The sequence below is a fragment of the Oryctolagus cuniculus genome, chromosome 2, assembly GCF_051225735.1.
Source record: "Oryctolagus cuniculus isolate XC-2025 breed Fujian yellow rabbit chromosome 2, ASM5122573v1, whole genome shotgun sequence".
In the NCBI taxonomy this organism is placed as follows: Eukaryota; Metazoa; Chordata; class Mammalia; order Lagomorpha; family Leporidae; genus Oryctolagus; species Oryctolagus cuniculus.
The window spans coordinates 46401066-46417913 of record NC_142868.1 but is presented as its reverse complement, the minus strand read 5'-3'; the positions used below and the strand labels follow the sequence as shown (position 1 = coordinate 46417913).

Sequence of the window (16848 nt, the reverse complement as noted above, 5' to 3'; positions counted from 1 at the left end):
TCTCTTCATCATCTCGAAACGGCAGGGCAGAACAGGGCTCCTCTTACCTGCCAGGATGAAGATGCCCACGAGAATCAGGAAGACCAGCAGGTAGAGTCCCAGGACAGCATGCTTCAGGGCCGACAGGGAGCCCAGCTGGGTGCAGCAGCCGCCTGCCCGCCGTTTATGGCATGGACCTGGACAAAAGGGGGATGACAGGAAAAGGAAAAATAAACTTGAAACCTCCATGGGCTTTTCCTTTGTCTCTTTCAGTGCCATCTCTGCACGATGCATGCGGATCCTAGGGGACATTTCATGTCCTCCCCCACGTCTATAATACGGCCACCTTGCTGAGGAACTCTCCAGAACACTGCAAGGTGCTCAGCTTCTGACTGTCTTCCCATCCTCTGTGCTCATGAGGGAGCCAGACAGACACGTGCACCGTTCTCGTGTTCACACAAATCCACCCTCTGGGGGTCAGGCCAGCAGCAGAACAACACTGGAGTAGGCTTGAATATGTCGTCCTTTACAACACATGATTTCCCCTTGTGAGCCGGGGAATATGGAGGGAACCTAGAGAAAGAGCTGCAAACCCAAACTTCCGCAATGGCCAGGAGGGGTGTGAATGGGCAAAATGGGCCAGGTGGGACTGTGCAGAAGCCAACGGCACATGGCCACTCCAGAAGAGGTTGCCTGTTGCTATGCAGAAATGAGGGTGAGGCATTGCCAGATCTGGAACTTTTAAAACAAGCTACAAGTGATTAGGAGACATCGCTGTATTTTGTAAGTGTTGGCAACTAATTTAAAAACCAAACCAAACCAAACGTGGGGAGCATAAAAACCACACTTCCAAGCCGACTCTGACAACCGTCTTGCAACTTTGGCTTTAGATTTATCAGGAGGTATGGAAGCCCACCTCTGGTATTCATACAGGATTCACCATCTTTCACCCCAAACGGAGGCATGACATCAACACTGTCGAGGATGTGATGGGCCAACCGCTTTGGTTTCCAGCTAAAGAACATCCAATGTCAGTTCGTGGCAAACTTGTACCAGGTCCCAGGTGCCCTGAGTTTTCAACTCACTTTGTGCCTCTCAGACACCATGCAGGGACCAGGAAGCTTGCTGGCCTCCACCTGCTACATCATCTGAGAGTGGCAGGAAGGGACGCTCTCCCACCCTGAGCCTCGTAGGGCAGATGAGGACCACTGTGGAGCATTTTTTTCAACATACGCATGACCCTGTTATACGTATTCCCAGCCAATGGAGGTGAGAGATCCACCCCACCAAAGGAACTGTTCCCAACTCTTGAGTGTTGCTAAGGTGTGGGAGCTGACAAAGGCTGGCAAGAGACGTGGAAATCACTGGCATTTAGAAAGTGGCCTGAAAGATGGCATGTTGGTTGCAATTCCTTGGCAGGTGTTTACTTGAAAGGAAACACTTCAAGGGCCGGGTTTTACCTCTCGGGTTACATGACTACCTCCTTGGTCGGCAGGAAGCTCTGTTATCACAAGGGAGATGATAGTGATGACTGACGCCCTAGGAGTCAAACAGCCCTGGTCCCGAGAGAGGTGAGGAACAACTTCTTCTTTTATTGAGAGAGAGTAAGAGAGAGCGAGTGAGAGAGCGAGAGAGCAAGAGATTGATCTTCTATCTGCTGCTCACGCCCCCACGCTCCATGATGTTCACAAGACCTGAGACTGGACCAAGTCAACGCTGGCCTCTCATGTGGGTGGCAGGAACCCAAGTGCTGGAGTCATTCCCTGCTCTGTCTCCCAGGGTGCACATTAGGAGGAAGCTGGAATCAGAATCGGAGCTGGGGCTCAAACTCCCGGACTCCGATAAGGGACATGGGTGTCCCGGGGGCATCTTAACTGGTGTGCCAAACGCTCTCCTGGAGAATCGATTTCTCACCCATTTGCTCCTCCGTCTTATTGCGATTTCTGCCATAAAACTGCTAAGCAGAACAATTACACAATATTTCCGTAGAACCTTGGGCATGCTTTGGAGCAAGTTGCTAAGAAGTAGGAATTCAGTGACCATTCTAATTAATCTCCAAATCAGCCAATTGTGAAGGGTTAACCTGATTTTTCTCTAAGACTTGAACAGCGCACATCTTTCTAACTCATCCTAATTCTTCTTTTCTAGGAATTTCATCTGTTTCCCACACCACGATCACAACCAGCTTTCCTCCTAAATATGTAGGCTCCCAGTGACACTTCATCTCTTCTTTAACTTCCTTCCTCCCCTCCCCTCCTCTTCCTCTCCCTCTCCCTTTCTCTCCTTCCTGTGAGACTTACTAACTGACTGCAACTCAGAATAGCTTCTATCCCTCAATGGTTGGCACAGCCTTGTATGACTGTATGATATTATACAAATATTTGTCATCATTACCACAACGCTAATTTCAGCTGTCCTGCTGTATGCCCCACTTCCTCCTGAGCCCCATGGCAGATTAGGTGACAAGTCATTCAGCCACAATCCTCCCAACCTGAGTCCTGCCTCTGCAGGAGTGTGTGTTGTTGGTCACTTGCTGTTAGAATGAGTCTGCTTGCAATGACATTGCTCCATTGTTCCTGTTCTTTGCCTTCTATTTAATAGCAAGCACCCCCTGTGACAGGTCCATCCATGGACACAGACCTTCTTCTGAGAGAGCTTAGTTCTTCATGTAAGACTTGGTTACTTGAACTTTCAACAAAAAAACTATTTTACCTAGAACATACTAAAGACTTCAAATAGATGTTTTCCACAATGGCTCAATAAGCAGAACAGGAGCGGTCTGGCTAGATGTTGACCTTGCAAGAAAAAGAAGAGAATTTCAAGAAAGACAAAGTTACTAGGGCTGCTCCAAACACCCTTACCAACTTTTCCTCTGGGTGGAAGCAGCATAATAACTGAGAGACGATTCACATTATCTGAGTGTGGGGGGATTACAAACACTCCAAATGGTACCATCATCAAAGCCAGACAGAAAGGAAGCTTCCTATGTTGTTAGAAAGAAAAAACTAACATGTAAGAGAAACGAGCTCTAGACCATGAAAAGAGAGAGGAAACTTACAAGCGAATTACTATGTGAAAGAGACCAATCTGAAAAGGTTAAGTATTGTATGATACCAACCATACAACACTCTGGGAAAGGCAAAACCTTGGAGACAGTGGAAAAAAAAAATAAGGTAAAGTAAGATCAAATGGAATGAAACCCCTGTCGTCGCCAGAGGTTAAGGGGAAGGAGGGAGGAATAGCTGACGCATAGGGGACTTCTAGGGCGATTCTGCAATGGTGGGCACATGTGCGCTAACTCTCTCTATATATTTTCTTAGACTCACCATGTCTCTCTAGCATCCACTAATTACAGGGCTGAACTGCTGGCCAAAGCGCTTACTAGCTCCGCAAGTCAGCTTGCCTAGAGCTTACCGCTCCGTGCACAGGGGCTGCTGCAAGGCCACCCCCGCTCATGTCCTCACATCACTCTCACACAGCAGGCCGGTGCCTCCCCACCCTAGGCCACACCAGGGCCAGGCACCAGGCAGCTGGAAACCACCCCTGCAGACCAGAGCCCACCAAATCCACAGACTGCCCAACCCCAAGAGCGAATCCTAACGTGAGCCAGAGACCGCAGGACAATGACACGTCAGTGAAAGGCCATCCACGGTAACAAATGCGCCACTCTAGTGGGGGATGTGGATAGCGGGGGGAGCTGTGCAAGTGGGGGAACTCCAAAATTTCCACTTAATTTTGTGGTCAACCTAAAACTGGGCTAAAAAAAAATTAAGTCTACTAGAAATGAAAGTAGAGAAAATAAATAACTGTAGAGGCTTGGACTCAGGGCTTGCAGGGGTAAACTTGTCAGTTATGGAGCACCCCCTCCCAACTGCCGGCCTTCAGGCCCCCCCCTCCCTCCAATGATCCCTGCCCTCTTGTGTATCCTCCTTCAGAACCATGGCGGGGTTGATTGGTGCAACCAACAGAATATGGCAGAAGGGACCACGTGTCCCTCCTGAGATCACACAAGACACTGCAGCTTCTCTCGGAGCACTCATTCGGGAAGAAGCCGGCCGCCATGTCGTGAACACCCCATGGAGAGGGCGGCGGGAGCGAGGCTCGCAGCCAACAGCCTCTGACTGATCCTGAAGGCAGGTCCTCCAGCCTGGTCCGACCTGCACAGGACAGCAGCCTGGCCAACAGCCGGACTCCAACCTCATGGAGACCCCGAGCCAGAACCACCGCCAAACCCTCCTGGACTCCTCCTAGACTGCATTATAGAGAAACCCATTGGAAAGCAAAATTTGTATCCTAAAAAGTCAGAAAAATCTCGGCTTTCTTTATACACCCACGACTTCCTCAGAAACCACGGGCGGAGTACACTTCTATTTGCTTTATGTGCTAAGTTTTGGGGTAATGTGTTGGTGGCAATAGATAACAACTATACGTAAGATAAATGCAAGCACAAAGGAGAGATGTTTTCTGCATCATTCACCCCAACTTCCGGAGCACGGCACGTGCAGGTGCTCAGGGAGTATTTGTCGAGCAAGAGAATAGATAGAGCCATTGGGGCCAGCACTGTGGCGTAGTGGGTAAAGCTGCTGCCTGTAGTGCCCGCATCCATATAGGTGCTGGTTCAAGACCCGGCTGCTCCACTTCCGATCCAGCTCTCTGCTGTGCCCTGGGAAAGCCCTGGAAGATGGCCCAAGTCCTTGGGCCCCTGCACCCGCGTGGGAGACCCAAAAGAAGCTCCTGGTTTCAGATCAGCGCAGCTCCGGCCATTGCGGTCAATTGGGGAGGGAACCAGCAGATGGAAGACCTCTCTCTCTCTCTCTCTCTCTCTCTCTGCCTCTCCTTCTCTCTCTATGTTAACTCTGACTTTCAAATAAATAAATAAATCTTAAAAAAAAAAAAGATCAAGCCATTGTCGTTCCACAGGAGGAAGACACGTGCCCAGGTGACTGTGATACGAGGCAGGAAGAAGCAGGTGTGTAAGAGACAGGCACAGCCCAGTGCTGGGTGCAGAGGCCGTGACTGCTGCTGCGAGGGGAGGTCGTGGGGAGCAGCCAGCAACTCAGCAGAGCTTGAAGGACGAGCCTTTCAAGACAGGCTGAAATCCATTCTCCTTCTCTCCAGCTTTATTATCTACTGGCACAGCTCTTATAAATGTGGAAACTGTGTGTTTAAGAGAACACTTTCGGGACCAGCGCTGTGGCATAGCGGGTGAAGCCACCGCCTGCAGTACTGGCATCCCATACAGACAATGGTTCAAGTCCTGGCTGCTCCACTTCCGATCCAGCTCTCTGCTATGGCCTGGGAAAGCAGTGGAAGATGGCCCAAGTCCTTGGGCCCCTGCACCCATGTGGGAGACCTGGAGGAAGCCCCTGGCTCCTGGCTTCAGATCGGCACAGCTCTAACTGTTGTGGCCATCTGGGGGAGTAAACCGGAGGATGGAGGACCCCCCCCACCGCCTTTGCCTCTTCATAAAAACTATGCCTTTCAAATCAATAAGTAAATCTTAAAAAAAAAAAAAAAAGAGAGAGAGAGAGAGAGAAAGAACACTGTCTTCCTCCATGTGAGGACAGTTCTGAAGGAGGGCTCAGATAAAGCTGCTAGTTATTAAATAAAGTTCGTGTTTGCAATCAAAGGCACACATGTGACCAGATCGATGGGGAAACAGTAAACAACAACAATGATGACAGCAACGACAGCAAAAACTCGGCCAAGATCTAGACGCATCGCAGGGAAGAGATTTCCATCCTGCAGTGTCCTCCGGGAGTGCGGGTGGCATCTCAAGGAGATAGAGTCCAAGGGGAGGGGACCCCAGAGGCTTACAGAGCACAAGGCCAGGGGCTCCAAACAAGAGAAACCAAAACAGAAGCACAAAACGACGTGAAGGAGGAGTCAGAATAGGGCAGGGACTGGACAGGCATTTGCGGTTAAGCTGCAAACTGGGATGTGCTTATCTCTTGTTAGACACCTGGGGTCCAGTCCAAGCGCCAGTCTTAATTCCAGCTTCCTGTGAACGCACAGCCTGGGAGGCAGCAAGTGGTGACTTAAATACTTGTGTCCCTGTCACCCAAACGGGAGACCCGGATTGAGTTCCCAGCTCCTAACTTCAGCCTGCCCCAAGCCTGACTAGGGGTATCTGGAGGAATGAACCAGCTGACGGGAGCTCAGACTTATTCTCTATGTGCTTCCGTCTTGCTGCCTCATAAAATAAATACATGAGCCAGAATGCCAAGCCGGCAGAAGCTGTTTATCTCAGCATGGAGCGCAGCTCCCAGGTGAGTGCTGCAAGCAGCCGATCAATGGCCTCTCAGAGCCTGGGCAACTTGGACGTACCTAGGGGCTCCTGGGCTATTAATTTTTGACATTGCCCCACTGTTGAAGTTAAAGTTACTTAAGTGAAAATTTAGTATTTTTTGTTACACATGAAAATAAATGCCTCACTACTGTAAGAGCCAATTTCTTCCTGTACATCTCCCAAAGTCATTTTGGATACCCCTATGTTATATTCAGCCACTTTTTCACAAACACAGACTTTAGTAAAAGCAATTAAATCTCAGTTCAAGAAGAAAGCTGAGGCCTGCCAAGGAGACTCCATTTACAGAGAAGCAAGATCAAACTGTTATGTTCAAGATTAAGAACGCTCTGGAAGGTAAGTACCTTAAGGAATGCTATGTGCCACCGCAGGACCATGTCAGAACCTGCACACATCTCTCCCATTATCCTCTCTGTGAGAACTGTCTATTTGCACCCAGCCGCCCCAGTAGTGGGTAAGGTCTCCTGAGGCAGGGTGTTTCTCCCCATTAGCCAGTAGCACCCAGAAAATGTCACAACCCAATAAGCGTCTGTGCAAGAACAAGCAAATGTGTTCACCACGTACTTCTGTTGCTAAGATCAACTCCTACACTGGCTTTCTCCAAATAATTGGCAAATTCAAATTGGTTGCAAAAACACATTTCTGAGCAAAATTTCATTCTAAGCCCAAGAAAAGCTTGCCTTCCCTTGTGTACCCACGACTTCTGACTGCAAGACCACTGCCATGTGATGAACTACAGGAGGAGCTTGCTGGAACCCCTGGCCGCCTGACTCCTGGCTGTGCCCTGAAGTCGTCCTTAGCGCCTCCTAGCTGTCCGGAGGCCTGAGCCGTAGGCTGCACATTCCGATTCCGATCCCGTGATGAGATCACGGATGTACAGCACAGAAGTACACTGTTTGGGAGGAAGGCGCCTGCCATATCAACAGTGAATGTGAAGACACATTCTTGGAAAGCAAACAAAAAGTCTTATTACTCTAAGAGCTCGATTGGAAAAAAAAAGACACCCTGTTTTCTTTTTAGTGTGACATACTCCAAATGACATTGTCTCAAACTATTTTATTATTATTCCCAGAGGTTATAATAATGAATGGCTCCTTTTCGTGATGTGAACTAGAATACGCCCAAATAGCTTTGCTAAAATACTGCATGATGAGGGTGGGGAGGTGATTGGCAGTACAAATTAAAGATGAAACAAAAATATATATATAAATATATTAAAAAAAACACTCAGCCCTGGAGAGCTGACCTAAGAATGAGCAGAGAGAGGGTCTCCCGATGTGAACTAAGGCTGCAGTAGCAGCCTTAGTAACTAGTTCAGGCAGGTCAGTGCCCCTGACACCCGCCAAGCGTGGGTGAGGGCTCCTGGAGGCAGATTCAAAGTCTGCCTCTGCACGGGAGAGCGTTCTGAGTTGGCCCCTTCGTCACTGTGTGCTTGCCTTGGAAAAATAAGTTTCCAGCTTCTTGAAAAAGAGCATTTCAATTGCTCAATCCTAATTTTCGAACATGGGAGGAATTATCTGTTTCAATTTCTTTTCCTGCCATTTAAAAAGATACTCACAAGTTGGAATTGATAAAAGTGAATATTTCATTTCCAAAGAAACTGGGTCCAAACAACATAAAAACAGGACTCAATGATTCCATTGTCCCCGACTTGAGTTTTAACAACACATCGTCATTTTCTTTTTGTTTTCTTTGGTCGCCATAGCTCATAAAAAGCAGGTGGAGATAGGGTTTATTGATGGGTGGGAAGTCCGCTCAGGCAAGGATCTTTATTAAACCCACCCACAGCTGACTTCACTGCTCAGCCGCTCCCCTCGCTCCAGTTACTCATCGCTGTACAATCTGCACTGTAACAGCAGCCCCGGATAACCCCTGCTCTGACACTGCCAGACCTGCTGGCTTCAGCAGGGACCTCTACTCGCTTTCCTGAGGCAGGGACACTTGCACAGAGAGCCACCCACCTGGAGGTAGAGGGGAACCCTGGACATAAGCCTTGCCTGAATCTGGTGTGTGTGTGGGGGGGGGAGCTCCTGGACCACTGTGTACTGTCCTGTGTCAAGTGAAAGATTGTCCTTTGTATGCTAATGAGCTGGCTGATGGTGGGGGTCCCCTAATAGCTTTAGAAAAGCCAGCGTGATTAGAGGGTTGGAACTTTCCAGCCCACCTTCTAACCTCAAGGGAGGGGGAAGGGCTGCCAGTTGAATGGCTCACCAATGGCCAGTGGGCTAATCAATCATACCTATGTCATGAAACAGCCTCCACAAACCCAAAGTGGGGGCAGGCTTTTGGCCTGGTGGTATGGAAGCCCATATCCCACACCAGAGTGCCCGAGTTGGAGTCCCAGCTCCACTCTTGATCCCTGCTGCCTGCTGGTGCACCCTGGGAGGCAGCAGGGAAGGCTCGGGTCGTTGGATCTCTGCACCCACGCAGTGGATGAGAGAGATCCCAGCTCCCACCTTTGCACTGGCCCAGCTGCAGGGCGTTTGTAGGAGTGAACCAGCACATGGGTTGGTTCGTTCCTTCGTTCCTTCCTTCCTTCCTTTTCTTTCTTTCCTTTCTTCCTTTTTCTTTCTTTCTTTCCTTTCTTTCTCTCTCTTTTCTTTCTTCCTTTTCTTTCTTTTCTTTCTTCCTTTCTTTCCTTTCTTCCTCTCTTTCTCTCTTCCTCTTTCTCTCTCTTTCTTTTCTTTCTTTCCTTTCTTCCTTTCTTTCTCTTCCTCTTTCTTTCTCTCTTTCTCTCTCTTTCTTTCTCTCTCTCTTGCTCTCTGAAATAAGTAAATACATACTTACATAAATATTAAAAACCCAGAAGGACAAGTTGCAGAGAGCTTCTGACAAACACAGGGAGGCTCCTGTGCTCCAGGTTGGCCTTCCCAGAGAGGGCACAGAAGCTCCCCCTTCCCCCACCCAGCCCTGGGCACCACTGGCATGTGACTTTTTGTCTGCTTCTGTTGTAACTTCCCTTGTAATAAATGGGCAAATGTACGTAGTCTTTCCCTGCGTTCTATGAGACTCTCTACCCAATCAATTGAACACAGGCAGAGGCGGGGGCGTCTGATTTATAGCTGGTCAGTCAGAAGCACTGGCCAGGACCTGTGTCTGTGCCTGGCCTCAGAAGCGGGGCAGTCTAGGGGACTGGACCGTCCACCTGCAGTATCTGAAACCGCCTCCAGGTCAACAGCATCAGCACCGAACTGAATTCGAGGACGCCCAGGCGGTGGCCACTGGACTCATTGCTGGGAGTGGAAAAGCCCTACCAGAGTTGATGCCTCTGCCACTGATTGTTGAGAGAACAGAAAGGAACAAGCAGGAACGGGTCTGCCCTACTGTGTGCCATGCCTGAACGTTCAGTCTGGGCTCCAGGGAAGGGAGTGTGGTCTGAGCCTTTCCCGTCTATTTCTTAGCCAGCGCACCAGAGGACAGCCAGAACTAATTCCATGTAGATTTCACAACGGCCTAGTTTCTCCCAGTTCTTCCAGAGATATCTTATAATTTTGTCACTTCCCTATAAAGTTTATTTGCTCAGTCCTTATCTTTTTCTCGAGTTACTCTAAAAATTCTTAAAAACAAGCAAGGGCTTGTATGCTTATTTTCCGCAGGAAGCAAGCACCAGGAGGAAGGGCCACTGGCTAGCTCGCCTCTTCTTCTGCAAGTGGGTCTCAGGGGTGGGGAGGGAAGCCAGGTGGGAGAGGAGGGAGGAGCAGGCAAGGTGAGTTGACCTGTCGCTGCCAGCAAAGCAGAAGGGAGAGAACCAGGGAGTCCCCCCAGGAAGAACAAGTGGGATCTGAGGCTAGTGGAAGCTACCATTATTCTTGCCCCAAATTGACAGTTTGGAAGCAAGGTTGTCCCTGTGCAGAGATACAAACATCAGCAGGTTCAGAATTCTGCCTAAATTTGAGCCAAAGGAGGCCAGCGCTGAGTCATAGTAGGCTAAGCTTCCACCCGCAGCACCAGCATCCCATGTGGGTGCTGATGCGGGTCCCAGTTGTTCTTCTTCCAATTCAGCTCTCTGCTTATGGCCTGGGAAAGCAGCAGGGGATGGCTCAAGTGCTTGGGCCCCTGCACCTGTGTGGGAGACCCAGAAGAAGCTCCGGGCTCCTGGTTTTGGATCCACCCAGTTCTGGCCATTGCAGTTGTTTGGGGGAGTGAACCAAAGGAGGGAAGACCTTTCTGTCTGTCCCTTTCTCTATCTGTAACTCTCTCAAATAAATAAATAAAATCTTAAAAAAAAATAAACTTGAGCCAAAGACCCTACTGCTAGAGAGTGGCTGTGGATCCCTTTCCAAAAGGTTCCCAGTCCTCTTCTGGTCCTTGTCCAAGGCAATAAATCACCTGCTGATGTCTGCAACGCAGAGCTGAGGCTCAGTTACTTTCATTTGGAAGTCACTGCTCTTCAGACACTAGTGCCGCCTCCCTCTCACCTGCCCCTGCACTTTGGTTTGATGCACTGGTGTCTACTCTGGGCATGAATGGAGCAGATCAACACCCCAGTCTCATTCTCACTCTCCCGACACTCACTACCAGAGGGTTTGGAGTGGCACGTGCGTGTCTGGTTTGAAGACAGGAAGGCCTGCTGCATGGGGCTGAGGCGGGCGAGTGCCCGGATCATCAAGTCCTGCTGGCTCTTCAGAAGAAGCAGAGCAAGCTGCTCATTGGAAGGAAGCCAGCTGAGCTGGGTGAAGATGGCGGCTCGGTGTCACTGGGTGAGGCCTGGAACCCACAGTTATCACACAGAGATTTGTTGGGAAATCGTGGTCAACAGTGGCACAGCAAATAATGGGAACAGACTGCACCCCTAAGTCAGTGAGCAGCATTAGATTTGTCTAGGGTCTGCTCCGAGAGGCAGGATCTGTGTCTGATTCATCTCTGAATCCCACAGGTCCAGGCATACAGCAGGTGCCCAGTTAGCATCTGTTGGCAGCTTGTAAGTAAAAGAGGAAAATGTGCATAAATTAAACACAAATTTGCTGGGCACTTGGATCCACTTGGTTGTCCGTGCGTGCCTTGTTTAAGTTTTACAGTAAAGTCGCTTTCTAGTTTCCATCCTTGATGCTTTGCCTCTCTGAGAGCCTGCCCCTCCCAAGGTCCGCAGACTCTGAGGGGCAGTAAAGGACTCCGCTGGGAGCACGCCGTCCACGCAAGCCAGCCAGTCCAGAGCCTCGGTCCTGCCACCTCGCTCACTGCGCTCTCGTACTCCGGGCCTCCAGGCCTCTGCCGTAGTCACCCCAGCGCCAGGTTCAAGACAGCCAGGACCAAGCGTGTGGTCAGAGCCTGATGACTAGAGAATTAGGGGCCTGCCTATCCAGCCTCATGCTCTTCTTCCCACAGAAACCATAAGAAAAACTCTTGCCCAGATTTTCCACCATTCCCTTTGCCTCCTGACTGTACCATGGCCTTCCTGGCGGCTCCCCCTGGCGTTGCGAGCTCTCTCCTCTTGGCAACTGTGAATAACGAACTACCTTACATGGAGTCGTCCTCTGATCTATTGGCCTCACTCTGTCTCACCCACATTTTAAAACAGCTTTGGAGAACGTGATGTTATGATGTAACAGCTTCCCAACCTGAGCACTTTGGCTGCATTAATTCTGAGCACAACAGCATCATGGGGATGGGCACGAGTACTCCCATTTTGCAGATGGTAAAGCTGAGCCTCAGAAGTGAGGTCACTTGTGCCAAGCTAGTGGCAGAGCTGAGATTTTCTAGCTTTGTAGGAAGGAGAAAAGGGGAGGTCCAGAGAGGGAATGACGGTGTGAGGGACGGGAAAGGCAGTGGAAGGGATACAGGGGCACTCAGACTTTCAGCAACGGCTTTTATGAGCAGAGGCTGTGTTAAGAGAGTGGACTTCCGGAGTGCATCTCCACCTGCCCACTTAGTTCAGTTGTAAAACAGACAGTTTCCGCTGCTTAAGACAACCAGTCCCAAGACCAGTGATGGGCAAATCCTGGAGAAGTATGCTGCTTCAGGAGCCCCCGGGGAGAGCTCCCTGGCTGTTTGATCTCTTCTGTTGTATCGAGACAGGAACTGCGACCAGAGAACACAGGAAGAGAAGCACCCTCTTCCTGGCCCTTACTCACCTTTGCCCCGGGGAGCTGCTCTGTTTCTGGGGTTTTCTTTGGAGATGAAGCTGCATCCCTCCCCCCACTCAAGAGTCCTCCCCTCTTAGCATCTAGGGCCTGCACTAGTTACGAACAAGACTTTGGAGCTTTGAAAACTTTTGTAGAGACAGAGTACCAAGAACACCATTTTCATATCCACAAAACGTAAGTCCTTTCCCAGGACAGCCATTCACAGAGGAGGGGGTAATGACCACGTCCCACAGGCCAAGGCCAGCAGACACTTCCCTGAGTGGCCCCGAGACAGGCACACTCTGCCCATAGCCACTGACCAAGGGGGTGGTGCTCTTCTTGCCTGAGTCTGTCAACTCTCTGCCAGGATCCCTGCTATCAGTCTGTGTTGGTTAACCCCTGCTGGGTGCCTAGAAATGCTTAAAAATGCATATTATTTGTAAAATTATTTTTGAGTTTATTTGAGAGAGAGAGATAGAGACCTCCCATCCACTGGTTCACTCCCCAAATGCCTATGATGACTGGGACTAGGCCAAGGCTGAATCCAGGAGCCAGGAACTCAATTCAGGCTCTCCATGGAAGAGGCAGGAGCCCAGGTACCTTAACCATCACCACTGCCTGCCTCCCTGCATGATCAGGAATCTGGAATCAGGAGTCAGAGCCAGGAATTGAATCCAGGCACTCTGTGTAAGACAAGGGCGACTTAACTGCTAGGCTAAACACTTGTCCCTACGTTGACACTTTCATAGACTCCCTTGGGGAGGCTGGGGAGTGGCCCTGACTCTGCAGGGAAGAAACGGTATTCCAGGTATTCCAACGTTTGGCAGAGCACACACTGAGACCCTAACAAGACTGGGAACCAAGACGTCAGAATAGAAGCCACTAGCAAGGGGAGAACTTGCTAGTTACAAAAGTCAAGGCCACTTTTAGTCCTGGACAAACTACAACATCACTTTTCAAAGAGAGACAGTGTCTGGAGTGAACAGGGCTCTATTGGCCGGCGCTGCGGCTCACTAGGCTAATCCTCCGCCTTGCGGCGCTGGCACACCGCGTTCTAGTCCCGGTCGGGGTGCCGGATTCTGTCCCGGTTGCCCCTCTTCCAGGCCAGCTCTCTGCTGTGGCCCAGCAGTGCAGTGGAGGATGGCCCAAGCGCTTGGGCCCTGCACCCCATGGGAGACCAGGAGAAGTACCTGGCTCCTGCCATCAGATCAGCGTGGTGCGCCGGCCGTGGTGGCCATTGGAGGGTGAACCAATGGCAAAAGGAAGACCTTTCTCTCTGTCTCTCTCTCTCACTGTCCACTCTGCCTGTCAAAACAAACAAACAAACAACAAAAAAAAGGGCTCTATCAATCAATATGCAGGGAGAGAGGTGTGTGGGGGAATCATGATGGCCCCTATAAACTGAGAGGCGTCAGCTTCAACAAGGAAGATTCCCTCTGTTTCTCCTCACTTCCTCAGTTTGGCCCTCCCCAACTCACAGCTGCCATGGGCCCCCTCCAGACCTCTGGCTTTTCCTACTGTCATAGCCCCTCCTCCTCTTATTACAATCCCTGAGCCCACCAAGCTGACCCTGGAATTGCTGGGTAGAAGTTAGAAATGAGCCTGTGTGTGTGAGAGGGGCCTGAAGAAACCTGCGCACCTGCAGAAGCCCAGCGTTTTGCACTTCAAAGTCCTGCCCAGACCCTGATAACTGCCCAGGTGGTCCCAGCCCTTCCTGTTAGGAAAATGGTACAGTTTTATCTATGGCGCAGTTTATACCATGACACCATCCTAGTCTCTAGCCCCCCCCCCTCCGCTGCCACTGTCATTGCTGGAAGCCAGGTGGCCACATGGCCCAACCACCAGTGTCAGCCCCACGCCCATCCTAGCTTGTTCCTGAACACGTGGCTCTCTTGGCTCCTCTCATCTGCTCGCCTCTCCTCCTCTCCACTCTCTCTCTCTCTTTCTCTCTTATACTCTCCTTCTCTTTATCCTTCTTCGCCCCTTCCCTCCAGCCTGCTGGTTTTCCCCAGTAAACCCTTTCCCTTACCCCGGTGTTTGGTGTGCTTTGTGACGGCTAACGCTTCCCCCAGAGGAAAGCTCCCAGGAGCGTTCTCTCTCCTCAGGACCAGATGGGTTACCTGACCTGCTAACATGGGGCAATAAAACCCTCACCGAGGCCCCAGGGAAGCTCCTCTGCGGGGGAGGAATTTGATATTTACTCTCCACAAATCCTTTGTCATGGAGGAGAAGGGAGAAGGGGTAAAGAGACTCCCTTAAAAACCTGGGAGTCTAAAAAAGGACTGCACATCCTCTCTGCTGAGCCGTCCGCCTGGCCTGCCCAGGTGTATTCTCGCCATGGAACCTCGCTCTCCCCCAGTCTGAGTGACTGGGCACTCTCTCTATCCCTTCCGTTCTGACGGATGCCCTGACCCCAATAAAACCTTATTACTTTGCTCTCTGAATTCTTGTGTGAAGACAAGAACCTCACAACTTCTCTACAGTCACAGAGCGATGGGGCTCAATGTCCACTGAGGAATCAGAAGAGGAGAGCGGAATCAGGACTGAATACAGGCCATGTAAAGATAAGACTTCTGGCCAGCTCCTGCCCACAGGGGCCATCTTAGGTTACCTTGACTTGGAAGGGAACTCAAGCCAGAGAGCAAGAGGTGTGACAGAGACAGCAGGGAGTACGCAGGTTTCAGGACAGCATGCAGAAGGCTGCGCCATCCTGGGCCCCAGGTGGCTCTGTGGCTGGGCCTTGACGTTAACTGGTAACCATGTCACCAGGATGGGGCCAGACCAGCCCAACACTGCCAGGCCCCTCGTCGTGGGTGTGTTTATATACAAAAACTGCTGCTGAATGATGCCATATGGAATTAGACTCCAGGCCAGAGCACCCTGGAAGGTGGACAGGACATTCTCTGAACTACAGTTGGTTAGGGTCCAGGCATCTCCTAAGTGTCTCCCAGAAGCTGTTTAAGACCCTGTCGTCATGCATGCATCCAAAGTCCCTTGAACATACTTCAATTTCCTGCCAGTAGTACCTCTTAGCATAATGCATTCTGTCTGTCCCTAGTATTCAGCCATTCACTCCCACAGCCCCACCCAAGCCACGTCGTGACCCAGAAGGGCTCCACCTCTAACCCTAAAGCCAAGAATCTTTTCTCTGGCCACCCACCACTGGGTCAGTACCCAGCTCCCATGGCCCCTCCGCATGTGCTGCTGGCCTTGGACTATACACAGGCTCCCAGAAGCATGGCTAGAGGAGACACAGTTGAGCTGTGACCAGGGGCTGGGGTTTAAGGACCAGGCAGCCATAGGTTTGAATCCAGGCTCCATCGCCGACTCATTTGGCGACCTTGGAAAATTTACTTCACCTGAGACTATCGTGTGGTCACCAAACTGGAAGTCCCAATCCACACTGAGGAACCATGGAGATCCTCTATCTCTATGGGATCCCTGTGCTTGGTTCCTGCCTGTGCCTCGTGCTCCATCAAGGAGAGCCAGTATTATCACCATTTCTATGGGACCCTGCCTCCCCGCCCGCCCCCAACCTCACCACACCTCCAAGCCCCCACAAGAGCCAAAAGGAACTCCCGGTGCTCTAGAACAAGGCCACTCCTCCCCTGGCCTACACAGCACTGCGGAGGTTGGGAGTGAGGAACCCTTACACTTTGGGTACACCTGGCACCTTCCAGCAAACCCCACAGCCTCCCCATGACTTTGCGCCCTGAGATTGACCGGCAGGATCATCACCCTTGCTGAGCTGCGGCCCCGGCTGGGCCGCTGGAGCAAAGTGCCGTGGACTGACTCATAGCACATTTCATTCGTTCTAAGTCACATAACATTCCTCTTCATGGTTCTGGAAGCTACAATTCCGAGGCCAGGGTACCAGCAGATTAGGTATCTGATGAGGACCCGTTTACTGGCTTATAGACGGCTGCCTTCTCACTGTGCACTCCCCAGGCAGGAGGAGACGTAGAGATGTCTCTGAGGGCTATGTTAGAAGGGCATTCATCCCATCCGGGAGGCAGCCATCTCTGTGACCCAGTCACGTCCCAAGAGCCCACCTCCTAACGCCAGCTCTTTGCAAGTTAGGATTTCAACCCCGAGATGTTCGGGGGATGCAGACATTGAATCCATAGCACCCTCAGAAACCCCAGGATCTCTAGGACCCCATCCCCCCTCACCTGCAGACAGCCACGGTCATCCTCCCTTGAGCCCACCTCCCTCTCCGACTTCTGAAAGCTCACAGTGTGCACCTGGCTTTCCTAGCCAGTTATCTTCCTCAGTCTCTGCTCCGAACACTTCTTGCCTGTCCTTGTTCTAAAACAAACCTGGCCCTCCTTTCTGCTTCCCTTGCCTTCCAGGTGAGGGCTTTTTTCCCATCCTCCCCAACAAACCAGCCTAAGGGCATGGTTGGGATTTCTCTTGGCACTGCAGTTTTCTCTCTCCCTCCTCCCTAGCAACCCTCAGCTTGGATTCGCTTGTCACAGAGGGTTCCCTCCTCCTCATGGC

General features: G+C 50.9%; 1 protein-coding gene across 1 annotated transcript in view; it reads right to left on the bottom strand.

Annotated features, from left to right (window-relative positions):
- Window positions 1-16848, bottom strand: part of SCARA5 (scavenger receptor class A member 5) — a 127821-nt gene that overhangs the window by 96013 nt on the left and 14960 nt on the right. Inside the window, exon 3 of the mRNA XM_002709450.6 lies at window positions 48-176. Coding sequence (XP_002709496.4) covers window positions 48-176 — 129 coding nt within the window. The remainder of the gene's footprint in view (window positions 1-47; window positions 177-16848) is intronic.